The 26938-nt window shown below is 49.4% G+C and overlaps 1 protein-coding gene across 2 annotated transcripts; it reads right to left on the bottom strand.

Moving 5' to 3' along the window:
- Positions 1–259: 259 nt before the first annotated feature.
- Positions 260–26824, bottom strand: NADSYN1 (NAD synthetase 1). 2 transcript variants are annotated; one of them, XM_080911484.1, is made up of 21 exons: positions 26684–26824; positions 25187–25247; positions 23348–23464; positions 20813–20866; positions 20206–20295; positions 16363–16414; positions 15719–15807; positions 15432–15549; positions 14101–14232; positions 12148–12222; positions 11348–11472; positions 10813–10861; positions 10302–10404; positions 9440–9608; positions 7806–7941; positions 7006–7112; positions 4081–4212; positions 3327–3396; positions 2754–2882; positions 2132–2308; positions 260–414 (listed from the first exon to the last, which is right to left on the bottom strand). In XM_080911484.1, exons 1-21 carry the CDS (start codon positions 26766–26768, stop codon positions 307–309), a joined length of 2178 nt encoding a protein of 725 aa, XP_080767610.1. In that variant the 5' UTR covers positions 26769–26824; the 3' UTR covers positions 260–306. The 2 variants fall into 2 exon arrangements, with proteins under 2 accessions (XP_080767610.1, XP_080767611.1); XM_080911485.1 differs by lacking the exons at positions 25187–25247; positions 26684–26824 and adding an exon at positions 22433–22523 and having other exon boundaries at positions 23348–23465.
- Positions 26825–26938: the final 114 nt, after the last annotated feature.

Raw genomic sequence — 26938 nt, 5'->3', positions numbered from 1 at the left:
GAATCTAGCTGCTTTCACAGAGAATCTGGGCCCAATTCCCAGCACCAACACGGTTGTTCACAACCATCTTTAGCTCTAGTCCTAGAGGATCTAATGCTCTCTTCTGGCCTCTGTGGGTACCAGGCATGCATGTGGTACACAGACATATAGGTAGGTCAGAGACCATATTTATAAAAGAATAAAATATATCTTAAAAAGAACTTTTTTGTTTGTATTTTTTATGTCATTAGAAGAAATCTCTTCCTTGAAATGTAAACAAAACCTGGCTTCAGGTGGGCTGTGTCAGGGGCCACTGATGATTTCATATTAGGTGTCCCTGGGGAGGAGCTGTTTCCATATAGGTGATGGATCTTCAATGTGCTCCAGGTTCTGCTCTTCCAGGGTCTGCGATGCTCTCCTCTCGAGCTGTAGAACCTGGAGAGAGAAGCCCTTCAGTATTGTCTGCATCACCCTCCAAAGAGCCAGCTGCTGAAACTACCCACCGAGCCCATGAAGGCTACGAACCACCCAGGGATAATATATAGACGGCACAGGGGGAAGGCGTGGCACGGGAGAGTGCCTGGTGACCACTGTGGATGGTGGGATTCCAGGTGCTTCTATTTCTGCCCACTGTGAAGTCACACAGCATCAAAACCCCTTGCTGATCTATGGAAACTGCTGCCAATTGGGTCGTCATGGTAGGTAGAGTGGCCAAGTCCTTATTGCTACTGAAGAAGCCAGAGCTTAGTGTTAGAGAGATAACTTAGTAGATGAGAGCACTTGCTGCTCTTCCGGGGGACCTGAGTTCAGTTCCCAGTACTGATGCCAAGCTTTTGTAACCCCAGCTCCAGGAGATCCAGTGTCTCCAGCCTCCATGGTCATTTTCCTCACAGGTGCATATCTATATACATAGGTGCACACAACAGTTACCAAGAGCAACAGCAAATTAAACAGAGCCGATGCAGCTCCCACCCTGCCCTGGGTGGCTAACGTGTTCCATTCTTATGACTCAGTGACAGCAGGATGCAAAGACAAAGCATGCTACATCAGCTACACAGGGTGCAGTCTTGCCCAGCCAGTGGGACACAAGACATAACATCCTGACCTATGTCTCTCAGTTTCCCAGTGGCCTCCACCTGCTTCCCAGTGGCCATTCTTCCTCCTACTGACTTCCACTGAGTCTTCTGGGTTCCTGGGGGTGGCTTCAGGGGTTGTTACCAAAGTCAGCTGGATACAGAGACATTCCTTTACAAGGAGAAGCCTGGAGGGTTTACTAGCACCATGCCAGCCTTCTTTGGCTAGGGCATTACTGACCAAAGGGACACGATGAGTCTCTCAGGGGTGGGGAACCATCTGTCAGTAACCCTGCCTTTTCCCCTGAATGTCAGAAGTGCTGACCCCAGCTCAGTCATGAAGACCAGACCACAATGACTTCCACCTAACAGCAAGGAGGTGGGAAGTACACCTTGCACCCTTGAAGTGCATGCCAGCTACTCAGGGATCCTTGCTACAGCCAAAGTTCCTGCCAGTTTCTTCTGGTCCCTTGGGTGCAGCTGTGCTGAGCAGCTGTCTCTCTTCAGCAGAGCAGAGCCTGGCTGGGAAGGAGCTGTGTTTAAGTTGCCACCGTTGGGTGTTTTTACTGTGGTCTTAAGAAAGGGAGGGAGGGAAGGAACTAAGTCTGCTTTAATTAATGTCGTGGCACTTTTAACCCTAGTACTCTGGAGGCAGAGGTGTGTGTGTGGGGGGGGGGGGGTCTCTGTAAGTTTGAGCCCTGCACGGTTTACACAGCAAGTTCTATAGGGCTACATAGAAAGAACCTGTCTCAAAAATATGTACGTCTGTGGTTGTGCATTCCTTTAATCCCAGCACTCAGGAAGCAAACATAGGCAGATCTCTGTGAGTTCAAGACCCTTCTAGTCTACAAAACAAGTTCCAGGACAGCATGGATTGTCACACAGAGAAACCCCGTCTCAAACACCAGACCAAAGCAAACCAAAACTATATATGTATATCTGTGTGTGTATACATACATGCATATAAAATAAAACAATCCATGCCATGCCATTTTGTATTTTAAAAAGTTTTTCTCCTCAAAGGAAGCCCCTGTATGTTCTCCCAGGCACCACACACAAAGCTCTCTGGCTGTGCCTACCTGGTTGTCAATGCAGTGGAACTGCCAGGGCCACCTCGTGTTGTATAGAAAGGGTCTCAGGTCAAACCTGTTGTCGTCAGGACTGTAGTTTTCAGCATGGTAAGCTGGCGTGAGGGTTGTCATCTTGTGTCTGTTTATGGAGTACTTTGAGAAAAATCGCTTCACCTTCTCAGCCACCTGGTGGGCAAACACGGGTTTCTGGTTAGAAAGGCAGGAAAGCCTCAAGGCTGACAGCCCTGCTTATGGGGAAAATAAGTGGCCAGCAGGTGCCAGCCCTGCCCCTGGCTTTTCCTGACAGCAGCATGGAGATGCATCAGCTCGGCTGGCACTGGCTGAGCTACAGGACCGTGGAGGCAGGCCAGCCCAGAGCTGTGCTCCAGGAGGCCTCCAGGTGGGTTTATGTGCCCAGGAAGTCTTCTGTCCGAAAGAGACCTACTGTATTCTGAAGCCTCTGTAATGCACCAGCATACCTGCATGGCTGGCCCATACTTGGTTAACTTAGCAGCCAAGAATCCCTAAGCTAATAAAGATGAAAGGTAAAAACTGTTATTGGGTGTGAAATGAGCTTATCATTTTGGAGTCACGCCCTGTTGGCTCAGCCTGATGTCACATGTGGCTTCACCTGTCTTGGTGTACAGCAGTCTTTCCACATGTTGAGCAGTTTGCAGAACATGCTGTAGGGCCCTGCCTTGGCGACCTTCCGGAGCCTGCCGAAGACGGAGAGTTCTGTGTACGTCATCCCCATGTCTTCCTGTGAGGACAGAAGTATGTTCAAAATGCAGTGGGGTGATGCCAGGAGGGTGCTCACAGCCTCTGCAGCTGGGAACCAAAGATCCAGGGAGGTGAGGCTCCACTGGGCCAGAAATCAGTGCCCAATCAGGGATCTCAGAACTTACCGGGTGACAGGAAACACAGGTTTGGAGGATGACTAAAAACCCTGCAAGGCATGGGAGGTGGCTGACTCTACTCCAAGGTTACTGGAGGTAGAGACCCTGCTGTGAGGAACCTGGAGTGCTAGCTTGCTGTCCTCATCTTCTCTCCCCTTTCCTCAGCCCTAACCACAGTGAGAAAGCTAAGTCAGAGTGTCTGAGGTCAGTGATTCTGTCAGCCCGACTGAGCCAGGGGCCTGGGGCAGGAAGGTCTCCTTTTGGCAGAAGGACCCAGTGAGAAGGGGAGACATATCTACCATTATTACCTCATCCACCTGAGACACCTGCCCATCGGCTAAGGGCTCCAGCTCTGCAGTGGCCGGTGCTGACAGGATGCTGCAGGGAGACATGCCGAGTCGGTCACCAGGGCTGCTAATGTGCTCATGAGCTCTGGCAGGACATCTCACCCAAACTGCAGTTGGGATGGCCATGACTAGCAAGGCTCACTCATGGTCCTGGGTCTTTATGACCCAGAGGACAATGAACCAAGGGCAGTAAGAGCTGATGAGTACAGGGCAGGGACCCTCCACTGCAGGGATGTTGGGGTCAGAAGATGTAGCAGGGCAAGTATGATGGGGTAGTCTGATACACTGCAGGACACTTGGGAGGATCCCTCGTCAGTGCCTATGAGATTCCAGGAACAAACTCTCTTTGACAAGCAGAGAGATCTCCACATAATACTGGAGGTCTTCTGTGGCCAAGCCAGTCTGTGAGTGGAGCAAGGACACAGACTTTTCCTGGTACCAGGAGCAATGCTGCAGTGGCCCTACAGGCTGATAGGCTGTGATGTCCTCACCAGGAACCCAGAAGATCAGGCCTGTCAGGTACCAGCACAGTCTCCCTGCCTTGGGACAGCAGAAGAGCCAGTCTTGGAAGAAGTGTCAGCTAAGACACTTAGAACTGTGGGTGCAGGAACAGAAGTGGAAGGACAGGGCACAGGGAGCTAAGAAGGGTGGCTAAGTAGGGCAAGCATGGCCCTGGTGGCTCAGGAGTCACAGGGACACTGGCAGGAGCACTCACGTCTGCAGAACAGGAAGCTGGAAGCGCTCTGCGCAGAACTGGACAAAGGCTCTCAGGTCCGTCTTGCTGATGCCACCTATGGGGTTGATGTCTGCACTGGAGCAGTCATACTTGGTCAGGTAGCCGAGGAGACTGTCAAGGAGAAAGGACAGTGTCCTCATGGTTCCTGGGGTATTGAGGGCTATAGGGCATACCAGTGCTAGCCAAGGGTTCCCTTCTTCCCTTAAAGTCTGGAGCCCAGCACAGCCCAGATCCTAGAGGAAGCCATTACAGTTATATTGCACACACTGGGTGTGCACCTGTTTTGGCTCAGAAAACTTGGGTACCATAATCAGTCCACTTGAAACAGCTTATCTAGAAGGCCAGGGTGAACTAGGTGCAGCCAATGGACAGAGGCCTCAGAAGGGAAGACAGGACCTCACACAAGTGTACACTCAGCCTGGTATAAAGCTCTGATCTACTACGTTAGATCTGAGACCTCACATGCCAATAAAGGTCCCAAAAGCTAAAATAACTCCAGACAGAGATGGATTACAGGGTGAGCTTCAGAAGCAACCACAGGCCTCCTCAAAGAGAGTAAGAATTAGAGAGCCAAGGCCACAGGGTGCCATTGAGATGCTGATGGTTGAAGGAATTCAGGGAGGATGAGGTTGGTGGTAAGGAGAGATCCTTCAGAGGCTTGGGGGAGGACCAGCAGCAGCCTCAGCACTTTGAGGGCTTGGAGCAGCTACCCTGCTGTGACCTTGAGAACAAACAACTCAGAGCTTACATACCTCCCAACTCACCCACTGCCACAGCTCTGTCCTAGGCCACTGTTACCTGGTGAGACCACCCCATCTCCCAGCCACATAGGAGTTTTTGCGGACCTAGTGACTCCAAGATAAACTGGCAAATAGAGATGAATCTACTAGCCTCAGGTCAGTGTCTTCAGGTCTTCAGGTAGGACAGAGGGATAGCATAACTGTGGTGAGACTCAGACTGCCACCAGCAGAGACACATCAAGGCCCTCATCAGGGCCCATAACACATGCTGATCTCCTTGTCATGCCTCATGGACCCTGGTGGGACTCTGGCTTTGTTCCTTTACCTCCCATTCAGGTGACACCAACCAACAGCCATGGCAGCCTATAGTGCTCAGGGCCATTGTTCTGGACTCGCCCTGGCCTTCAGTTAGCAAGAACACACCCACCTCACCCTCACTCACCTATGAGTCACCCACAGGCTTGGGACAACAGCCCTCGTTCAGAAGGCAGCTTGGCTAATGTTGGAAACGCAGGATCATGGGCTCCCCGGTCCCTCCCTGATGGAGGTTCCTGGGCCCAAGTCATGTCTACAAATTACATGGGTTGTGCTGAAGCCCTGCATTTCTTCTGGGAGTTGAGATTTCTGGCAGGTATCATCATAAGATACCTGACAGCCTGGGTTTACCTGTACCCCAAATACTGAGTGAGCAGGAGGTGACCCTTTACACCACCTGCCAGCAGCATGTAGAACTGGATGTTTCTCAGAACATCACTGGGAGTAGGCGTGGCAAACAGTGCCAGGCTGCTCTGTCCTACCTGACGCTGCTTCCAGTCTGTTTGCAGTAGAGGCCACAGCCCCAGAACAACTCTATACCAAGTCCCAAGTCATCAAAAACACTCATGGAACTTATTGGGCCCAAGATGCCACAGGTAGTACCCATCATCCTCTGTGTGGCTCATCATTCTCTCCAAGCTCCTGAGTCACTTGCTCCTCTTGGCACCATCTCTTGGGGGAAAAAAATCATCTTTGGCCAAAAAACAAAACCAAAGCTGGGTGCCACGGCAGAGGGATGGCAACCCCATCATGCTACGGCCTCCTCCTCTAAACCCCACCCTGACTGGTGGCTCTTTCCCAGCCTTCCCTGAGAAGAAAAGAACAGTCTTGGGCTCTGGGGAATGGCCCTGTAGGTAAAGCATTACCTAAGGAAGCACAAGGACCTGAGTTCAGATACCCAGCACCCACATAAAGCTGGGCACAACGGTACCCATCTGTGATCCCAGCACTCCTATGGAAACAGAATTCCCAGAACCTTGGACGGCAGCTAGCCTGGAGTACACATCAGTGAACAATGACAGCCCACCTCACACAAGGTAGAAGATGAGGACTGACACAGGAAGTTGTCCTCTGACCTCTACAAGCATGCCATGGCACATGCTGGACACACACACACACACACACACACACACACACACACACACACACACAACCTGTTAGGTGTGGTGACACAATCCTATAATCCCAGTTCTCAGAGGCAGGAAGATATGTGTGTGTGTGTGTGTGTGTGTGTGTGTGTGTGTGTGTATGGATAGATGGGTGGATGGAGGTATATGTATGGGTAGGCAGATGGATGGGTGGTCAGAGTAATGCACGGACAGACAGGTGACTCAGCTCATGACTAGACAGGCAAAAAGACGAATACATGAAGTTTTAAAATTCCCAATGTGGGTACAGTTAGGAGGTGTGGTGGTTCACCCAAGGGAAGTGGGGAAACCGAGCCTGAAAAGGGGATCTACCAGTGTCCACTGCTGGGTCAGAGGCTGGATGGATTGTACCTGGAAACAAGAGAACCACCGGATATGTTTTAAGCAAAGAACAAGGGGCTCTGTCTTCCGTTCACATAGAAAAACAGCCATCTTGTTTGGAAAACTGTTTGCAATGATAGGACCTTTGATGAATGGAACAGGAAAGGAAGAGGAGGGTCCTAGCATGGCTGACAGGAGCTGGAGGTAGACCAGAGACAGAAGCAACCTGAGCTGGAGGAGTTCGTGAGCTGGGCTGGGAAAAGATTGAAGTATCTTGCTGTGCATTCTGGATATCCTGATATTACTGGGAGACTGTCTTGAAAGGACCAAACTTCCATCTAGAGACTTAGGGTGCCCAAGTCCATCCCAGCCACACGCACCTCTCATCCACATTGGCAGATCCAAGCACAAGAAGACTTCCTCGAGCACCCCGAGACCACAGGCTCAGCTGAGCAAACAGGTAGGCAAGGACCATCCTAATCCGAGCCTGGGTGAGGGCAAAAGGAAGTTATCCTGTGCTAAGACCCAGGAAGCAGCTACACTACAATGTAGTCCCGGCACAGCAGCAACCAAGCTAGAACACAAACAGGTTGAATCAAGCTGCGCTGCGGCTGCGGCTGCGGCTGGCTGAGCTGTGTGGAGAGATGCCCCCAGGCTCCCCCACACCCATCCACAGTAGGGTAGCACCAAGAGTGATGGGAGGCCAGCACTGAGTAATGGTGGCCAGGAAGATATTCAGGAGTACCCTCCACACCATTTACCACTGGAGAGGTGGCCATGCACACGGGGCAAACAGAGATGCCATGCCGACACCCCAAAAGACAAGTCCTGGAAACCTTTTCTCTTCTTGTTGACACATGGCATGTAGGCTAACCAAGGCAGCCCAGAGGTGGGGCAGGCCAGCCATGCTACGCTTCAATGAAATGCACAGGTCCCCACATACACCGTGTGTGGTCATGCTCTGGCACACAGCCTCTGCAAGGCTCAGATGGGCACATACTCCCACACACACTTTGCCGTGCATGAGCATTCACAGACCTGTAACCCAAAGCACGGCTGTGTCTCTAGTAGACTTGCAGAAGGTTCGTCCTGCACTGCCCATCTCATCTCCAGGCTCCTGTCTTCCATGACCTTGCCCTTCACATCTTTGTGAGGACCAGAGTCAAGCTCAAATGCCTACCTGAACATTCTGCAAGGCCAGGTTCTCCCTGCTGCTCCCTCCGTGTACTGAGAACCGAGGGAACTTCCCAGTCACCAGGCTGAAGATACCCAAGACAGCCTTCACAGCAGTGTCGATGCTCAGACTGATGTGGTAGCTGGAAGAACAAGGAGGAGCGGGGTCAGCAGGTGTGCTAACACATGCTCTTAACTACCTTTCAAAAACATTTCTTGGGCCTGGGTGTAGTGGTGCATGCCTTTAATCTCATCACTTGGGGAGAAAGAGGCAGGTGGATTACTGAGAGCTAGCTCCAGGTCAGCAGGAGCTCCACAGTAAGACCTGTCTCAAACAAACAAACAAACAAATTCCCTTGGGGCTGGAGAGATGGCTCATTAATCAAGACTGCTGACTACTTTTCCAAAGGACCTGGATTTGATTCCCAGCACCTACATGGGGGCTCATAATCACCTGTAACTCCAGTCTTAGGAATTCAATATACTCTCTCTCACATGTACATACCTATACTACATATATAATTAAAAAATAAAGTAAAAACATTTTCTTATCACATGTATTGCAGGGGACACACATTCCATGGCATGTGTCATGTCAGGTCATGTGGCATGTCAGAGAACTTTTGGGAGTGGGTTCTTTCCTTACAGCATGTGTTAGGACCCTAGGGATTGAATTCAGTGGGTTCTCTCCTTACAGCATGTGGGTCCTAGGGATTGAATTCAGTCATCAGGCTTGGTGGCAAGCGCCTTTACCTACTAGCCCTCTCTTTGGTCCTCTAATACCATCCAACAGCATGAGACTCAACCATTGGTCAGCACAGTCACAACACTGTAAAACCATTACTTCTTGCCTTCTACTTCTAGAACATTCCACCCCAGAAAGAAATCCTGCTGAGTATCTGCCACTCTCTATTCCTACCTGCCCCACCTTGACAATCGGCAGTCCACTGTCGGGACTAACAGATCTGCTAGGGACATGCCCAGCTGGGTAACTCACGGAAGTGGAGTTGTGCCATGGCCTTTTGACACCTGCTGTGGTTTCCCCAGCATAGTTCCAAGGGTCACTTATGCTGCAAAGGCACTCCAAGCCTTTTTACCTCAGAGCAATACTCCACAGTGTGCATTGATGGCATTTTGTTTAGCCATTTATCCGTCAATGGGCGCCTGGATCATTCCCTCCTTTCGTTACTATGGCGGGCTGACAACCGGGTGCATCCCATAGAGGGAACTGTTTGGACTTGTAACTCCTTTGGGCATAAGCCCAAGAACAGAAATGCTGGTGGGAGGCTTTTGGCCGTGTGACAGGAGGTAGAACAGAACATTCTGGATGAGGCAATCACACTTCTTGGAAAAGTCTCCTTCATCTTCCCCACACAGGCTATATGTCCCAGCTCTATGGTTTTTCTGTTAGGAATCTATGACCTGCATCTGCACCTAGGGGCAAGGCTAGGTGATGCATGTTTATGCATAACATGCACATGTATGTGTGGCGTATACCTGTGAACTGTATAGTCTGGGGCTCAGCTGTACTGTTTACTTCAATTCTGACCCAACCCACAGCAACATTTCATTCAGCTACCAGATGCACATGAAGACACTGCAGACACAGCTCTGACCTTTGCCATGGCAATGGAGTCCTACCTTCCAATCAGCTGAGCCAGTTTCGTGGCCCTGCTGTGGGTCTCCTGGGAGGAGTTCTCGCTGGCCATGTAACAAGTGGTGAGCAGCCGTCCGCAGAGCTCCCGGGGATCCCGGGGGGTGTAGCTGCTCTCGTCCACCAGGTTTTGGACGTCTGTCAGCACTTGCTGATCTGGAGCCACGGAGGTGGGATGAGAACCACTATCTGCACAGAGTCTTAGCCTCCCTCCCAAGTGCCCATGCAGCTAGGCAACATCTTCCAAGGGCTAGCCTCTATCTCCATGGGGCTTCTACAGGTTCTAGGTACCCTGGTCTGATCCTAGGCTCCCCCATGTTAACTTTAGTCCATCTCTAGATCCCACCCAGCTACCCCTGGTCTGATGTTAAGGTCACAATCCACCTCCCACAGTCCATCTCCCAAGGTCCCTTGTACATAGTCCTAAAAAAAGAGCAAGTCCCTCTCCCAGGAACCTGCACACTGGCCCCTGTTCCCACAGAGCTATCTGTGTTAACTCAGTGCTCTGCACAGGGCTAACTGTGTTTTGTGCCGGGCTAACCTGCTTCTGTGCTGCTCAGATTATTCTCAGTACCACTGCCCCCATGGAGGAGTAAGGTTGCTGTTTCCAGACCCCAAAACCTGTGTCCACCCTTAGGGCTGCACTGTTGACAGACAGTGGCAGGCAGACAAGGCCACATCATCTAACTGCTATTGCTGGCCTGGGTTGGGACTTAAGTGGGGCAGATGATATCTATTCTCAGCAACAAAACCTCCCTCACCCACGGTGCCCACGACCTGGGTTTATCCTGTTGTCCCTGGTTCTGAACCTGACACCTTCCTCAGATCAATGGACGTCAGGTCACCTACTTCCGCTCTTCACGGCCTCACAGACCAGGCAGCACATGGAGTAGATGATGCAGGCACTGGCTGCACTGTCCACGCCGCCACTCAGAGGCAGGAAAAACCCCGCCTGGAAGGGGCCAACCAAGTACTGTGTGAGCTGAGCTGCAGGTAGGCGGTGCTCCACTTAGTCCTCACCCAAGCACAACCCTGTGAGTCCTAGAGCCCTACGGGAGCACAGGATTCAGTGCCATTCCAGGGGTGGACAAATGGCATGTGACTGACAGAAGTTTCCTAAAGGACAGGATACACTGTTCTGGGTCCCAGGCTATCTTTCTGATCCTAAGATGAGCACACATCAGGAGACGTGGCAGTTCCTCCATCTCTTGATGGCTCCCACACCACCAGTTTCAAAGCAACCTTCATTCATCTGGTCTCTGACCAGTTCACATACGTTTCCCCCAAAGAAAAACATCATTAACCCACCCTGGACTCACACAATAACTAGCAGAACACATGGAGAAAAAAAACAACCTACCTGTTTGCTCCGTCGAAGGAAGTCCCAGAGCCAGCAGGCAGGTCCGAGGCTGCAGGAAATGACAGCATTGAGTCTGGAGCACTGAGCCTGGTGCACTGCATGGAGCCCCCAGAAGGCAGTGCAGAGATACAACCCTGGGCTTGGGCTCTTGTCAGGTTACCTGCTATAAGCACTTCATGTCAACTTTGGTATTTTAGCTCTGAAACAAGTCTGGCGAAACTCCCCAGGGATACCTCATGTAGAATTGGGACACTGAGGTTTGGGATAGTGCCTCAGAGGTTAAGATCATAGTACAGGGAGTTTACCCTGAGAAGAACCTGGTCTCATCAGCCATAGCATTTTTTTTTCAGACAAGTCTCACTATGTACTTCTGGCTGTCCTTGAATTCACTATGTAGAAGCCACTGAAACTCTAACGCCAATGAAGCATAACACCCACCCTAGTCAGACTTTCGGAATTCTTGCAGTCCCCCAAACCTGACAAACCTTGGTGTCCACACAGTAACAGGATCTAGGCCCTGAGGGTGGGCACCCACCTTATCTCCTCCTCAGGCCTGTGGTATGTCCACTCCACAGGCTCTGACACCGGTTCCAGCAAGTCTTCACTGACCGAAAGGGCAAAGTCCACAGTCACCTGAGGGTATGGGCTCACCCTGGTTGCCTGTTAGGGGAGACATTGGGACACAGCGACAGCTGCAGTTTGGAGCCTTCACAGGTGAGACAAAGGACTCCAGCAGCCATCGGAGAAACAGACAAGCCCATGGGGAAGTGGGAAGGACTGAGCAAAGTTGACAGGCGCTGACAAGTGCTTGCAAAGGCGGAGAAGTTACTGAGCTTTTCCTGAACAGTGGGAATGGGGGGCGGGGAGCAGCCACTCTGGAGAGCAGTCCTCCTCAATAGCCTGAATGTGAGGGCTGAGTGTGAAGCAGAGGATTTACTCCCAGGACACACCCAGGAAAAAGAAACTTATGCTCACTTAAAACCCTGGAGGAGTGGGTAGGCACCCAGTAGTATAGCCACTAAGTAGAATCCCACTGTACCCTGCCTGAAAAAGAGCTGAGCCCCATTATGCTTCCACATGGTGGACTCCAAGGATGCTCTACTTAGTGAGAGGAGCCAGGCATACAACAGCAGATGTGGTGTAGCACTATCTCTGAAGATGTTCCCAGTGTTACAGGCAGAAAGCAGACCAGTGGTGGCTAGGGATCAGGGGAAGGGAACAAACTGACATGCCTCTGCATGGTTCCACATGCTTGCCCCATGGGCTTGGCCAAGCCCACAGCATACCAGGCCAACTGCAAGGCTTGTCTGAGCTGGTGTCTCCCAGGGTGCTTACCTCTAGGTTCCGAGATGAGATTTCTGCCCTGTAGCTCCTGACATCTTCCAGGTCCAGCGTGGCAGTGAGAACCTCCTGGGTGGGAAAACAGAGAGAAAGCAAAGGATTGCTGTCTCATGTGCATGGGTCAAGCTTTTTATGACGGAGGCTAAGCTCCCAGCAGGGTGAATGGCACTACTGCCCTCCTGAACCTTTTCCTCTTTAAAAGGAAAAGTATTTTATTTTTTGTGAAGATTTATTTATTCATTTTATGTATTTGAGGGCACTGTAGCTGTCTTCAGACACACCAGAAGAAGACATTGGATTCCATTACAGATGGTTGTAAGCCATCATGTGGTTGCTGGGAATTGAACTCAGACCTCTGGAAGAGCAGTCAATGCTCTTAACCACTCAGCCATCTCTCCAGCAAGTATTTAATTTTTATTGACAAATATGTGTGTACTTGTGTGTATGTGCATGTGAATGCAGTTCCTGTAGAGCCCAGAAGAGGGCATCCTCCTAGTACTAGAGTTACAGTGATTGTGGGAGCTGCTTGACATGGATACTGCTGTGACCAGAACTTTCTTCAGCTGCATCGGTCGGCTGTCACCAGCACCTGGACTACATTTATATATTTCCCAACACCTTATCAGTTATAGCAGGAGACACAAATCTGTCAGTAACTTAGGGTAGAGGTGTTTCTTTTTTACTCGACAGACACACAGAAAGCAATGGCTCCTTTTCCAACTCTGAACATAGTCATTTATAGATGGGATGGCTGGAGCCACTGCAGCCATCCTATGAGCAGAGGAAGATGGGGGAGGGGACAACATGGAGAGCAACATGGAAGCCAATACCTGCATCTTCCAGGCATTGAATATACAGATCACCAGCCCCTAAAGATTGCGTGTCCCCTGAAGTGGATTAGTAAGGTTTGTGCATGGCTGTCCTCTGCCTTCCGGCCCATCTGCTCAAGAACTGTGGTAATACTTCCACTCTGTCCCTTGCCTGGCCGGCCTCATAGGCTTAGAAAACCCCATCCCATGGCAGGTAAGAGGTCTCTGTGCTTCCCAACACTCAAGGTCCAAGTGGAGTGTGATGGTTAATACTGCTTGTCAACTCAATACTATTTACAATCACCACGGAACCAAATCTCTAGTCGTGTCTCAGAGGGAGTCTCTAGATTGGGTTTACTGAGGTAGAAAGATGTGCTCTGAGTGTGGTTGGCACCAGCCTAGAATGTTTTCAGCCTCTGAGACTTACTGCTGAGTAAGCTCACCCTTTCTAGTTCTTTCTGAACTCTGGCTGGCTGATTCAATTCAGTCATTCTGGCTCAAACTCCTCTCCAAGGTGATTCCATTTGGTTTCTCTGGGCTTCTCCTGAATTACTCTACTTGACCTCAAACTAACTCTGTCCATGTCTTCTGATCTTCTGGCTCCTCATTCTCTGGCTCATTCTGTCTTCACCATGTCTCTCTCTCTCTTTCTCTCTCTCTCCCTTCCCCACCCCCAAAGAATATCTGCCGTGTGTTTTGTCACACTAATTAGGAAAGTTACTGATGCAGGGAGGATAGGGCTTAGACTGGAAGGGTTTACTTTGGCCCATGGTTTGAATGTGCAGTCTATCATGGTGACAAGGCCTGGAAGCAGGAGAGTGAGGCAGCTGGTCATAATGTATCCATAGCCAGGAAGCACAGAGATAAACGCTGGTGCTCAGCTTCCTTTCTTCTTTTTATTCAGTTTGGTTCTCCAGAGGCTAGATGCTTTCAGGACTAGGCCTAGGTTGGCAGATGGAGGTACTAAGATGACAATTCTATCAGGAGAATAAAAGCAACTTTTACAGCCATATTTAGCATGAATATTTTCTGCTGTTCTATGTTCAGCCAAAACATGTCCTAAGGGGAATCTCTCCTCACATTTAGGGGAGAGGGAGCTATACACATGGGCTCCCCAATCCCATGCTTGGCTCCTTACCACGTCATCCAATGAGAACTGGGTGCCCTGGGCAAAGATGCTCCCGTTCATAGCAATCATGGCACAGCCATCATAGTAGAGCCGGTCACCATCACAGCCCTTCTGGTTGGCTAGCAGGTAGATGCCACCATTCTAGAAGAAATACAGGTGACAGTACAGTTGTCAATGATTGATATAACCTAAAACTGCCACTAGCATTTTAAAGGATACCTAGATGAACCAGACTGCCATTCTAAACCTGGTCCCAAGTTGCCATTGGCATCCAGACTCTGACAGAGATGGTAGATACAGGAAGGGACACAAAGTCCCATGGCTCCAATTCATGTGGTCTTGCCAGATGTATTACAATTTCCTTAGAATTAAAACATCAGGAAGTCAATAAATTACAAGTCTCAGGAAGTTCCTAAAACTCACCAGATGAACAAGGCCCTTCTTCTACATGGTAACATGAACAGTTATGACTGCTAAGAGGCTCTCAGACCAGCTAAGCTGCCTGGAAGAAATTTTCTGACCTGTCAAACTGTCTGCAAGTTGTGAAGAGAACTCCAGGATTCTAGCTTTAATGAGCTATTGATGAATTTTGGTGATGCAGCTGCCTTTGATTCATCCCTGCTCCTTTCTGTAACTCCTCATCTACACTGCTGGGTAATTCTAATGAACTCATTGGTTTACCATGCTGAACTTTGGCAGTATTGTTACTTTGGTCTCTTGGTTCCCTATCTGGGGTTAGTAGACCTATGTTGGGTCTTCTCAAGAATTGTGTCACATGACATCAAGTATCAGGCATCCCATAGAATATCCACTTTCACTTTCCCTCAGCTCTTAGTGCCGTGCTGCTGACCCTATCTGACAGTGCCACTGCAGCTAGAGAAGTATGATGGTACAGCATTGAGCTTTGAGGCCACCAGAAGGACTGGTGACCTTGGGTGACCTCTGTGAGGGCTGGATGTTATCACCCACCTATGCCCATCTTCAACCTGGGACATGTTTATCTGCACCAAGGATTAACAGTAATGCTCCACTCTGTCCAAGGTCAGTGGCAGGTACATGCAAGTGGGTATGTGTGTCCATAACAACCACGGACATGAGCACACCCTGGTTCCCTGTTGCAGCAGTATCAACAGAATCTGCTTTGAATGATGGCAGTTAGGACCAGGTGATAACAGGAAGAGGAGTCTGGGAGGGACTGGCAATGGAATACAGCTTGCAACCACAGCCTTAAGTATGTACCAGAAGTGGCTGAGCCCTGCCCCAGGTGCCATTACTCCTGGGGGCTTCCTGATAAACTTCTAATTTATGACCATGCTCTACCCACCCTGCCCAATGCCTACCTTGGAGGTGGCCATGGTTACCAGATCCACTCTGGAATGGGCTTTGCGTAGCACATGGTGGCTGCCCGAGGCATTAGTGATGATCTCCACACCATCCAGGCCCATGTCAATGTGGGGACTGTGGAGAGTCAGGTGGAGTGACTGACAGGCTCCTGTAGCCCCTTAGCTATCTATCTGGAGGGACCTGACCCTCCATGGTTAAGGACATGACTTCAGGAGGCTGCAAGCCTTGGGTCCTCCCACTGGCTAACTCAGGGTGGGAAATGGATGGCAAAGAGACGGCTGACCTTCGTGGTGTCCAGAGTTCCTCACAGATCTCACTCCCAACACAGGTGTCCTGGGTGGCCAGTACCACATCTCCAAAGGGCACAGTTTTCTGCAGTGGAAAAAGAAAAGACCACTTTAGATCCCAGTACCACCTACTGTGCTACACACTGGTCTGATTTCCTGAAGGCCGCCACACTATTCCAGGCTCTCCCTAAGGCTTTCCTTCCTCATGGAGGGTGTGCCCCACCCCAGCATAACACTACTTCTGATCCCAGGCTCTCCCATTTCCCCACTCTTGACTACAGGCCACACAGCCTTACTATGGCTACAACAGGCCCTTTCCTCCACTCCGTCCCCTGCCACCAACAATGTCACCATTCACCAAGGCTGCAAGAAGAGCCACAATCCCAGGCCCACAGCGCAGGAAGAGGGACAAAGCTCAGAGTTATGCCCACCACCAGCTGGTTGTCTGTGGTTTCTTAGAACTGTCCCTGAATCAGAGTCTACCCCCTCTCAGGCCCAACTCCTGCAGCCTGGCTTGTAATCAGACCTCCAACACTCACCAGGGAAGTTCCACTCTGCTTCCCACCTGCCCAGCTATGCTCTGACTCTACCAGAGAGCTCCTCTTTGTCCCACCCTCAGGAAGCCCCGGGGAGGATGCACCTGCTTTGTCAGATCCTGTAACATCCGAGGGAGGACATACTCCTCAGTTTGTCTGAAAGGAAAGAATCAAAGCATGGCAGAGCTGAGATGTGTGGGTCTGAGTTCTGCCCTGCCGCTGGGTACAGCCACTGGGGAGGTGAAACACAGGAAGCGCTTGACTGTGCTTCTCCCACACTGTGGCTGTCCGATGCTCAGGGGGTGGGAAAACACAGTCTTAGATGTGAGAAAGCTCAAGCTGGAGAGCAGTCAGGAAAGCCCCAACTGCAACAAGGCTGGGACCTTTGTGGTCCTCAGACCCTTGGACATCCAGGCGCTGCTCAGAGTCACTAAAGAGCAGAGAACAGAAGAGGTTGGCAAGCTGAGGACTAGCCCTGAGGGTGGGGATGGAGGTAAATGTCCTTCTCTTGGCAGCAGTTTTGGCTGGGAATGCAGAGAGCCCTCTACAAGAGAACTAAGCTATAGTTCTGTAGGCAAAGAGCTTCTCCATGCTCCTCAAGGCAGTGGTAGATGAGAGACAGTCCTTGGTTCCAAACCGTTTATTGGTTGTTTATCATGGAAAATGGATGCCTACAGACTTCTCAGGGTGGACCCAAGGTTAAATACCTTTTGCAGGGAGTAATGTCTAGAAAGGAACGCTTATTGGCTAAACCCTCAGGGCCTCTAGGTACCTCATTAGCATAGAGAACTCTGCACCTATGTGACCACAGGTCACGTGTCCTTAAGTGGGAAGTATGGCACATGTTCCATGCCAGAAATCTAGCAAGGAGCAGGAAGCCCCCTATCATCTCAAGTGTGTACTGAGTTTCCTGGGAACTCAGACCCGCTCTATGTTACCAAGCTTCCTGGCATGGTTTACTGGCCCATAGATAGGGGGTCCTGGGAAACAGGAACCACAGCACAGGCACAGGCCTTCAGATGCACAGCCAGCCTCCCACACAGAGGCCTATGACAGCCTCATCCATACAGAAGTATCTCTGCCTCTCAGTGTTTTCTGAGACTGGGGGTTGGAGGGACAGAACTGAGATCACCATTCCAAGGGAGAAATCAGGTGATATTCCCAACCAGGAAAAGTCTTGTGTTCACTCACAGACATGACCACACCCACCATACCAATGATACAATAGAGTCACAGCTCACCACCTTTGACAGGCAGAGTATGTTTGCCACACACATCTTTGGTCTAGGGAGTCTCAAAGATCTATGCCAGTGAACTTAATTAGAAAAACATATAAAATAAAAAGCTGACACTTTTAACTTCAGACAGGTCACTCCAAGCACACTGCTTAGACAATGAACACAGACTTTTCTGTTTGCTTTCTGTGGTGGTTTGAATTTTGCTTGGTCTAGGAAGTGGCACTATTAGGAGATGTAGCTCTGTTGGAGGAAGTGTGTCACTGTGGGAGTGGACAAAGAAAGCTTCCTCCTAGCTGCCTGAGAAGCCAGTCTTCTCGTTGCCTTCTGATCAAGATGAAGAACTCTCAGCTCCTTCTTTAGCATTATGTCTGCCTGGATGCTGCTACACTTCCTGCCATGATGATAATGGACAAAAACTCTGAACCTATAAGCCAGCCCCAAATGAATGCTGTCCTTTATAAGACTTGCCTTGGTCATGGTGTCTCTTTACAGCAATGAAAACCCTGGAACAGAAGTTGGTACCGGGGACTGGGGTATTGCTATGATAGGCCTGACCTTGCTTTTGTTTGGAGGAATGTGGATCTTGGGACTTTGAAAAGCAGTTGAATGCTTTAAGTGGGGCTTAATGAACCATCCTAGTAGGAACACAGAAGACACTGTTGCTGAGAGTGATCTGAACTGTGGAGGCCTACTGGCGCTAGAGGTTTCAAAGGATTCTGATGCTGGTTAGCTGGAGTTAAAAAATTAGTGATGATTAAGAAGAGACCAGCATCACTGAGGTGAATCCGGGAAGTGTTTCCTGAGAGCTCAAAAGCATCTGTGTTTCAGAAACAGCCAAGGTTGTACAGCTGGACTTGGTAACGTAAGAATCACCCAGGTAGTACTGATTTTGAAGGCATGAATGGATGGAGCATGGAGATCAGCAGAACCTTGACACTGTTAGAGGGCAGGGCAGACCACTGATAAAGATGCAGCCTCAGTTGCAGTTGATGGCCCAGGATTGAAGGGGTCATGCAAAGGAGTTGAGGCTTGGCACCACGAAGAGAGCCTATAAGAGGCTATCGGTGAAGCCTAATTGAAGCAGAAGATGTCATCGTTTTGGAGATGCCAGTATCAAGAACAGTAAGAACAGCAGCAGCACTGCAGTGGAGTCAACTAGACCCTGGAGTGCTACAGAAGGAAGAGCTGGAGAAGTGACCTAAGCTCTTTGGAGGACCTTAGAAGGTCATATGTAGACCCCAGACATTGTAAACAGGTGTAAAACGGAAACTGTCTTGGAGGTCCCAAGATGTTAGTGATGCCAGAGCCATGGGATACCTGCCAAGGAAAGCTGCTAATAAGGAGGAGAAGTTTGTTGCAGCCAACAAAGATGTAAGGAGTTTGAGATCTGAAGAGCTCTTTGACGTCAGACACGGAGATGCAGAGTCTAGAGTTTGCCCAGCTGGATTTTGGTCTTGCTTTGGTCCAGTATTTCCTAACTATGAAGTTTTGGAATAGTAATGTATATCCTGTGATGTTGGAGGTATGTGATCTGCTTTTCTAATTTTTATTTTGTAAGGGATTACAGTTAAGCAATTGGATGAATCTCAGGAGAAACTTTGAACTTTTAACATTGTTAAGACTGTTACAGACTATTGGGCTTTTGAAGTTGGCCTAAATCTATTTTGCAATATGCTATGGCTTGATGTGGTCCCCACAGACTCAAGTGTTTGAACAAGCTTATGGGGTCAGGGAGTAGGATATGATGATTTCTTTATGCCTGACCCAGGAAGTGGCACTATTAGGAAGTGTGGCCTTGTGGTGATTTGAATAAGAATGGTCCTTGTAGGTTTATATATTTGAATGCTTAGGGAGTGGCACTATTTGAGAAGATTAGGAGGTGTGGCATTGTTGGAGGAAGTGTGTGTGGGGGGGGGGGTGTGTGTGGGAGGATGTGGAGAATGGGCTTTGAGATTACAAAGCCCAAGCTAGGCCGAAGGGGCTCTCTCTTCCTGCTGCCTGTGGATCTGGATGTAGAGCCATCAACTCGTTCTCCAGCATCATGTCTACCTGTGTGCTGCCGTGCTCCCAGCCACGATGACACTGGACTCACTTTCTGAAACTGGAAGCAAGCTCCAATTTTAACAAATTACCATAGTGATGGTGTCTCTTCACAGTAATAGAACACTGACTAAGACAGTAACTTAAAACACAGAGCAGGGCTTCCCAAATGGGGGCATCTTGCCCCTAGGAAACATTTAATAAAGTCTGGAGTCTCATGTAACCAAGGGTAATACTAAGCACCAGGAGGAAGGGTGTGCACAACCATGCCTACCCATTTTAGGGGTAATTTTGGTTAATAAACTCTACTCAGAGGTTGAGGTACCTCTTACCACCATATACTTACTGCACAGGACAGTCCCCCAAACCCAATAAAGAATGACCTGCTCCCAAAGGTCAAATGGACTATGCTGAGAGTTTTGCTGTAAAGAACAATTTGAGACACACTGTCAATGCACTTAAGAGTGACCAGTGACCACTGACCGCTGACGGAGGTTTTATGGTTTCTTCTGGTTTTGACAGCATGCCATTGACCATGTCTGAATGACAGGAACAGTCCTCCCCACCTTTCCAGTCCCCAGTGCTCTGTGGCTCACCTCCCAACTGAGGCTGCATGTGCTGAGGACATTTAGTGAACACTTAGTGTGTGCTGAAGAGCCTGCCACTCACCGGCTCCTGGTCCAGGGGGTGAACCAGCGCAGTTCCCGGTAGTTGCCTTCGTTGGCCAAGGCCATCTTGGGTCTGATGAGCAGGATCTTCCTATAGCAAGTGGAAAAGAACTGTTTACACTGAATGCCTGGGACAAGCAGGCTACTGTCACAAAGTTTGTCCATAGGATAAGGTAAGACTACTGAGCTGGTTCAAGACCAGGGCTCTGAGCAAATCTCTTTCTTTTCTTTTGTCCTTTCTTTTTTCTTTCCTTCCTTCCTTCCTTCTCTCGGCTTAAGCTTTCTGTTTGGGGTGGGGGAAGAAATATTCCACAGCTCCATCCACCCAACATGTGAACTTTGCTGTAGGCTGGTGTGTAGAGAGTGGTTTGGGGGGGGGGGGGCATGGCAAGGAGACTATCCTCACCTTTTCTATTATCCTGGTGGGAAGGATAAACAACCCAAACAAACCCAACCTTGAGTCTCCTCGTCTAGCCTGAGTGAGGCTGGCTGAGTCCCAGAGAGGAAGAGTCATAGGAATTGCTGGACCAGTATGCTGTGCTAAGAGGCACCCTACAAGGTCTCCCCGACAAGGGCCAGGCAGAGGCATGCTAACTACCCTCACCTACCTGTTGAGAAAGATGACTCTGCAGTTGTAGCGAACATTCCGGTGCATTATAGGCCTATAGAAAGGAGGAAGGATGGTTGTCTGTCTTGTCACATGAGCACAGCAAGCAGAGGCAATGGCACTAACTACAGGGTCATGTGTTCTTTTAGTGTGTATACACAGGTGCACACCCACACACACATGTGGATAGCAGAGGTCAACATCAGAGGTCCCCCACAGGACAACATTAGAGGTCTTCCTATTCAGCTCCATCTTAAGTTTGTCAAGATTAGCCTATACTTTTAATTTTGTGTGTATGCATGTATGTGCACAAATATGTGGGTATGAATGCATATTTGTCAGTGCATTTACGTGCCCGCATCTGTATGCATGTGTATATGTATGAGGCAAGAGGTGTCAGATGCCCTGGAGCTGAAGTTATCAGGTGGATGTAACAGTACTGGGACCTGAACTAGAATTTACAGAATATGCTCTAACCACTAACCCATCTCTCAAGCTGCACTGCTTTATTTTTTGAGGCAGGTTCTCTCACTGAGCCTGGAGCTCACAGACCCTGACTCAGTGATTTCTCTATTCCACCTCTCAGCACTATGGTTTCCAAACCATCCTGATGCACGTGGCTTTTTACATAGGTCCTGGAGATCTAACTGGGATCCTCAGACTTGCACGGCCAGCCCTTCATTAAAGCTCAGAACACACACACACACACACACACACACACACACAGCTCCTGGATGCTTTGTATTGGTATGATGCTTCCTTAGATCCTTGGAAAACCAATCAACACTCTTTTTTAGCTTTCATATTAAACTAAAAGTGTTCTGAAACAAGTCTCCTTGGATGTCCCAGAGCTTAGGGTGACTGCTTCAATCACTGCTGGCCTCTGTCACCTCCTCATCTAGCCAGAGGCTCCCCTGCCCTTCATCTGTCAATAGCCCTTAGGCCTAGTCATGGTTCCTGTATGGCCACCACGAGCAACTGATGTCACTGAGGCTTCTAGTTCTCTCTCAAGCCAAGTGAAGCACAACAGAATGGGACTGGTGTATTTTGGACTGGGCAATAGTGTGCAGAGTACACAGTGCACACAGATGATTTACGAAAAGCAAGGGTTTCATCCCCGCACTCTGGAGGTGGAGGCAGGAGGACCAGATGCTTGATGTCAAACTCAGCTACATAAGAACCAAGGCTAACCTGGGTTATATAAGACTCTGTTAAGCCAGCCACCTGAGTTTCATCCCCAAGGACTCATGTGGTAGAAGGAGAGAACTGACTCTTAACAGGCTATTCTTTGATTTCCACATGCATGCTGTGGTATGTAAGCATGCACAACAACATATAAAATAAAGACATTTCACAAGAAACTAGAAAATACATAAAAACAAAAATAATGAACTGAACCAAACCAAACAACAACGAAAACAACCAAAAAAAAAAAAAAAAAATAACAAAGGTCTTCTAACTAACAGAAACCCTTCAAACAAAAACAGACACCACAGATCACGAACAGAGGGGCACATTTTCAACTTTAACCAGGAAGGGAAATAAATAGCAGGCAGTACACGAAGGAAGGTTTTCTTCATGTGGGGACAGGCTGTCGGCCTTTCACAAACAAAGAACTCACCAACCAAATAAGACAGTTGTCTACAGAGCTTCCAATCCAGCTAATTTCATAACAGTACACAACAGCCACCGGATAGGAAAATGCTGAACTCCTTGGGTGATAAGAACAAATCAGGGGCTGAAGAAGAGGAACCATAGTGTTCAGCCTGTGCTGTTCTTGCGAGGCCTACTGACAGGGGGCACTATGCAAAGCATGGCCAGACACACACTAGAAGGTTCTAGGCCAGTGAGCTAGATGGCCCCAGACTTGAGGAACCCATGTCACTTGACACTTCATGGCTTGCCTGTTCCCCTCAGAGGGGCAAGGAACTTGCTGCCAAGTCAGCCCACCTGAGTTCCATCCCCAAGGACTCACATGGGGGAAGGAGAAAACTGGTTCTAACAGGTTATTCTGTGATTTCCACATGCATGCTGTGGCATGCAAGTATGCACAGCAACACACAAAATAAAGAAATTTAACAACAAAAATTTGAAAATTTCAAAAGCAAAATCCTGAACCAAACCAAACAATAACCCCCAGCTAGGGCTAGGGGTTGTTGACAGATGAAGGGCGGGGTGCCCCTGCGTGATCTTTGGGAGGATGTATTAGGGTAGGAAAGTCTCTGATTGGGTGTGGTGGCAGCAGATGAATGCAGCTGTCCCAAAACTCAGCATGTAGAAAAACGAGTGGCAGGATGCACATACAGCTCGTGTTTGTGCACAGTGTGTTCATGGCAGAACTCAAAATCGGCTTCCAAGAGCTCCTGCCTTGGGGAGGTTAAGTGGCCACAGGGCCAAACAAAACCCACATTCAACATCAGGGTTTTGGTGTCTCACTAGGACTCCACACCCGGAATGAAGGGAGTGTTGGGTGCAGGACACCCTTGCACTCGCCTTTTCTGAGCTTCCCCTTCCGCACCTTCGCGCTGGCACTTACATCCCCACATCACAGATGATGTCCTGAGTGACTGGAGAGTCCAGAAGAGCAGCCAGAACTTGGAGCGAATGCAGGAGAGTGTCCGATTCGTGATAATGATCCCAGCATCCATAGCCACTGAAGAGAGAGGGAGCAGGCCAGTGAGGGGCACGAAGGGGCCCAGGGATACCAAGTTGAGCAATTAGGAATAATTCCAATGAGGGGCACAGATGCTCTTGGATGGTATGGGAGACCGAGCCTTTGCTAGAGTCGGGATTCTATGGAAAGACATCAGACTAGTGAAGCAGGTGGATCCAGGAGGATAAAGAAGATGCCCTGGGACTAACATGAGAGTGGGAGGTATGTGTGTGTCTGCTTCCCTTATGTCCACACAACAGAGCAGTGGCTCTCAACCTTCTCAATGCTGTGACCCTTAATACAGTTCCTCATGATGTGGTGACCCCCAATTACAAGATTATTCCGTTGCTACTTCTTACTTGCAATTTTGCTATTACTGCGAACCATAATGTAAATACCTAAAACAGAGCCCCAGAGCAGTCGTGACCCACATGTTGTGAACTACTGCATGAGAGCACAGGAGGGAGGAGGACAAAAGAGAACATTCTGGAACCCGTGGCAGACAGGGAACTAGCAGAGCCTAGTGGACAGCTGGTAGGTACCCCCAAACCAGAGAGGAGCTGCAGCTGGTGAGAGACACACGAGACGGTGGCCCAGCAAGACAGCAGACGGTGTCAAGGCATTGTTCTATTCTCACAGAAAGGGCACCAGGGAGAGACCATTAAAGATGCTGAGACTGCAGAAGGAAACCTCTTCATGGACAGAGAGGAAAATGAAAAAAAAACCAAAACCAAAACAAAACATGGACTTAGCGAGATGGTTTACTGAGTCAAGGCACTTGCCACCAAGCCTAATGGTTCAGATTTGCTCTCCCAGACTGTACCACAATGGGGGGGGGGGGGGGGAGAAGGAAGAGAGAGAGAAAATGTGCAAGTACACAGATAAATGCAATATAAAAACATTTAAAGAAACTGGAGGGATGGCTCAGTTGCTCTTGCAGAGGACCTGGGTCCAACTGCAGCACCCACATGGTGGCTCACAACTATCTGTCTCATAGCTGTCCATAACACCAGTTTTCAGGGCATCCAACATGTTCTTCTGGGCCTTTGTGGGCACCGGTGATGAAGAAAGATGTGTAAGCAAAACGTCCATACACATCAAATACATAAATCTAAACATTTTTTTAGTTAGAAAAGAAAATGAAAAGCTGGGGAGGTGTGTCAGTCCACAGACCCACCATGTTAAATGCCACAGGGGCCCACCGCACACAGCTCTGGGGATGGAACTACAAAATCAAGCTGTCTGTAGAATGAATGTCTGCTACAGGCTGTTCCCTGTTTCAAATAGGTACCTTTATCATTTCTCAGCGTTTTGGCTAAGCTCAGTTGCAAAGAGGCCACCTTGCACGTGGACTAATGTTGGGGAGACAAGCAGGCTTCCTGGGGCTTTATACAAGATACCACTCATGGAGATTTAATACACTCCCCCATGTCTGCCTCTCAGCACCATTACCCTGGGACAGAGGAATATTGGAGGGACACTGAAACGTCAGCATCAGGGAAGGTGAAGCAGCCTGGCTTTAAATTCAACCCTATTCCCCTATTTGGCCACCTGGAAGCCTAGAGCTATCCAGCCTCCCCCACCTTCCCTGAACTAGGCCCACTCTCAAGTTGCTGCCATCCTAAATGCATTCTTTTGCTCTCCGTACTGCCCCATTTCTTCCCATCTGTTGTTCCACTACCTTCTCTCCCAGGGGCAGGATGCTGGTGTGCTTAGTCATACCATATTTCTAGTTCCGGTCCAAGCCTGTATCTCGCACCTTTGCCTTTGGCAATCTGAATACCTATCCGGAGAGAGAGGGAAGGAGAAAGAATTCAGCAGCTAGAATACATTTTAAGGTAGAAAAAGCAGGCTGCTGTAGTAGATACAGCCAAAGCCAGGCTCTAACCCTCTGTAGCCCATTCTGTTAACAGCAGAGGACAGCAGACACCTCTACCCATGTGCAGGAAATCAGAAACAGGGAGGGTAGGGCCACCTTAGCATTGAGGAGGGTAAGTCACACCTTGGTGGGTAATCAATAAGCAGACACCCAAATTGGCTATAAAAAAAAAAAGCTGTAGACAGGATGTGAAGGGATGGGATAGTGTCCGCATCTAGCAGCCACACCAGGTTGAGAGCTGCTGCCAACATGCAGGCCAGGCAGCCCACCTGGACCCCGAAGACATATACTCTGATAACAAAAGCAGGTCAATATACACTTTAAAAAAATAAAAATGCCTGGACTAGCCAGATGTCTCAGTAGGTAAAGTCACTTGTTTGTTGGTAAGTCTGACAGTCTGAGTTCACTTAGACCAGTGGTTCTCAACCATTCTAATACTGTGACCCTTCAGTACAGTTCCTCATGTTGTGGTGACACTCCCGTCCCCAACTAATTTTGCTGTTACAAACCATAATGTCAATATCTGAGATGCAGGATTTGTGACCAAAAAGTCATTTGACCTTCGAAGGGGTTGTGACTCACAGGTTGAGAACTGCTCACTTAGAACCACATGGTGGAAGAAGACAACTTGACGTCTGCAAGCTGTCCTCTGACCTCCACGTGCATGCAATGGTGTGCATATGTACATGCAAATACTGCATTTGGGTTTTCTTGCTTGTTTTTTTTTGTTTGTTTTTTCTTTGTTTGTTTGTTTGTTTTTCTATTCAGCCTTCCTGCAGAGGCAGCTCAGCACGGACAACCCAAAGTGGGGAGTCTGCAGCTCAGCACAGAGTAGCCCCAGCTCTATCTTCTGTGGTCAATGATGAACTGACCTGAATGTCAATAAAACAGATATTCAACGGCAACACCCTTCTTTGAGCTGAGGCCTCGCTCTTTACCTGCCTTCTGGGTTCAGTATGTCTTCTTCCTACGCTCATCTATGAGAAATAGCCTCAGGAACCCTAGAACACAGATCTCTAGTCTTTGCAAACACTCAGATCTCGCGGAAACAGTTCCAAGAATGTTCAGCTCTGCCCCAGGGAACCTTAGAGATCCACCAGATCCTAGAGGATGGCTGAGGGCAGTGTCTGCTGGCAGGGCACGTCTATCTCCACTCTTGCCTAGCTTCCTCACATGTCCCCCAAATTGGGAAGTCACCCTGAAAGCTCACCAGGCATTATCCTTTTATTTGTTCCTATGCCCAGCGCTGAGTCTCTCCTGGGCAAAGCCGGCCTTGACTGCCATATCCTACTCATTGTGGACTTTGATTTCTTCCTGTCTCCCGCCACCCCAAGACTCACTCTTTAAAATCCTCTGGAAATTGCCCTCAAAGTCCAGGGCCCACTGATTGAGTGCACAGGTGGCCACGGTCACTTTCCGGCCCATCCTGGTTGCAGGTTCTAGGCTGGGATGGTGTAGGAACGGAGACCCCACGGAGGCTACTAGCCCGACTGTCCGGTCCACGCCTGCGTTGCGTAGTTTCCTAAAGGCCCCTCCCCTCAGATCGCCATAGGCCCGCCCCTCTGTCGTCAAAGCCCAGCTTCTGCACGCACACC

This window comes from Micromys minutus (genome assembly GCF_963924665.1).
Source record: "Micromys minutus genome assembly, chromosome: 2".
Classification (NCBI taxonomy): Eukaryota; Metazoa; Chordata; class Mammalia; order Rodentia; family Muridae; genus Micromys; species Micromys minutus.
This window is presented reverse-complemented; position numbering and strand designations above follow the sequence as displayed.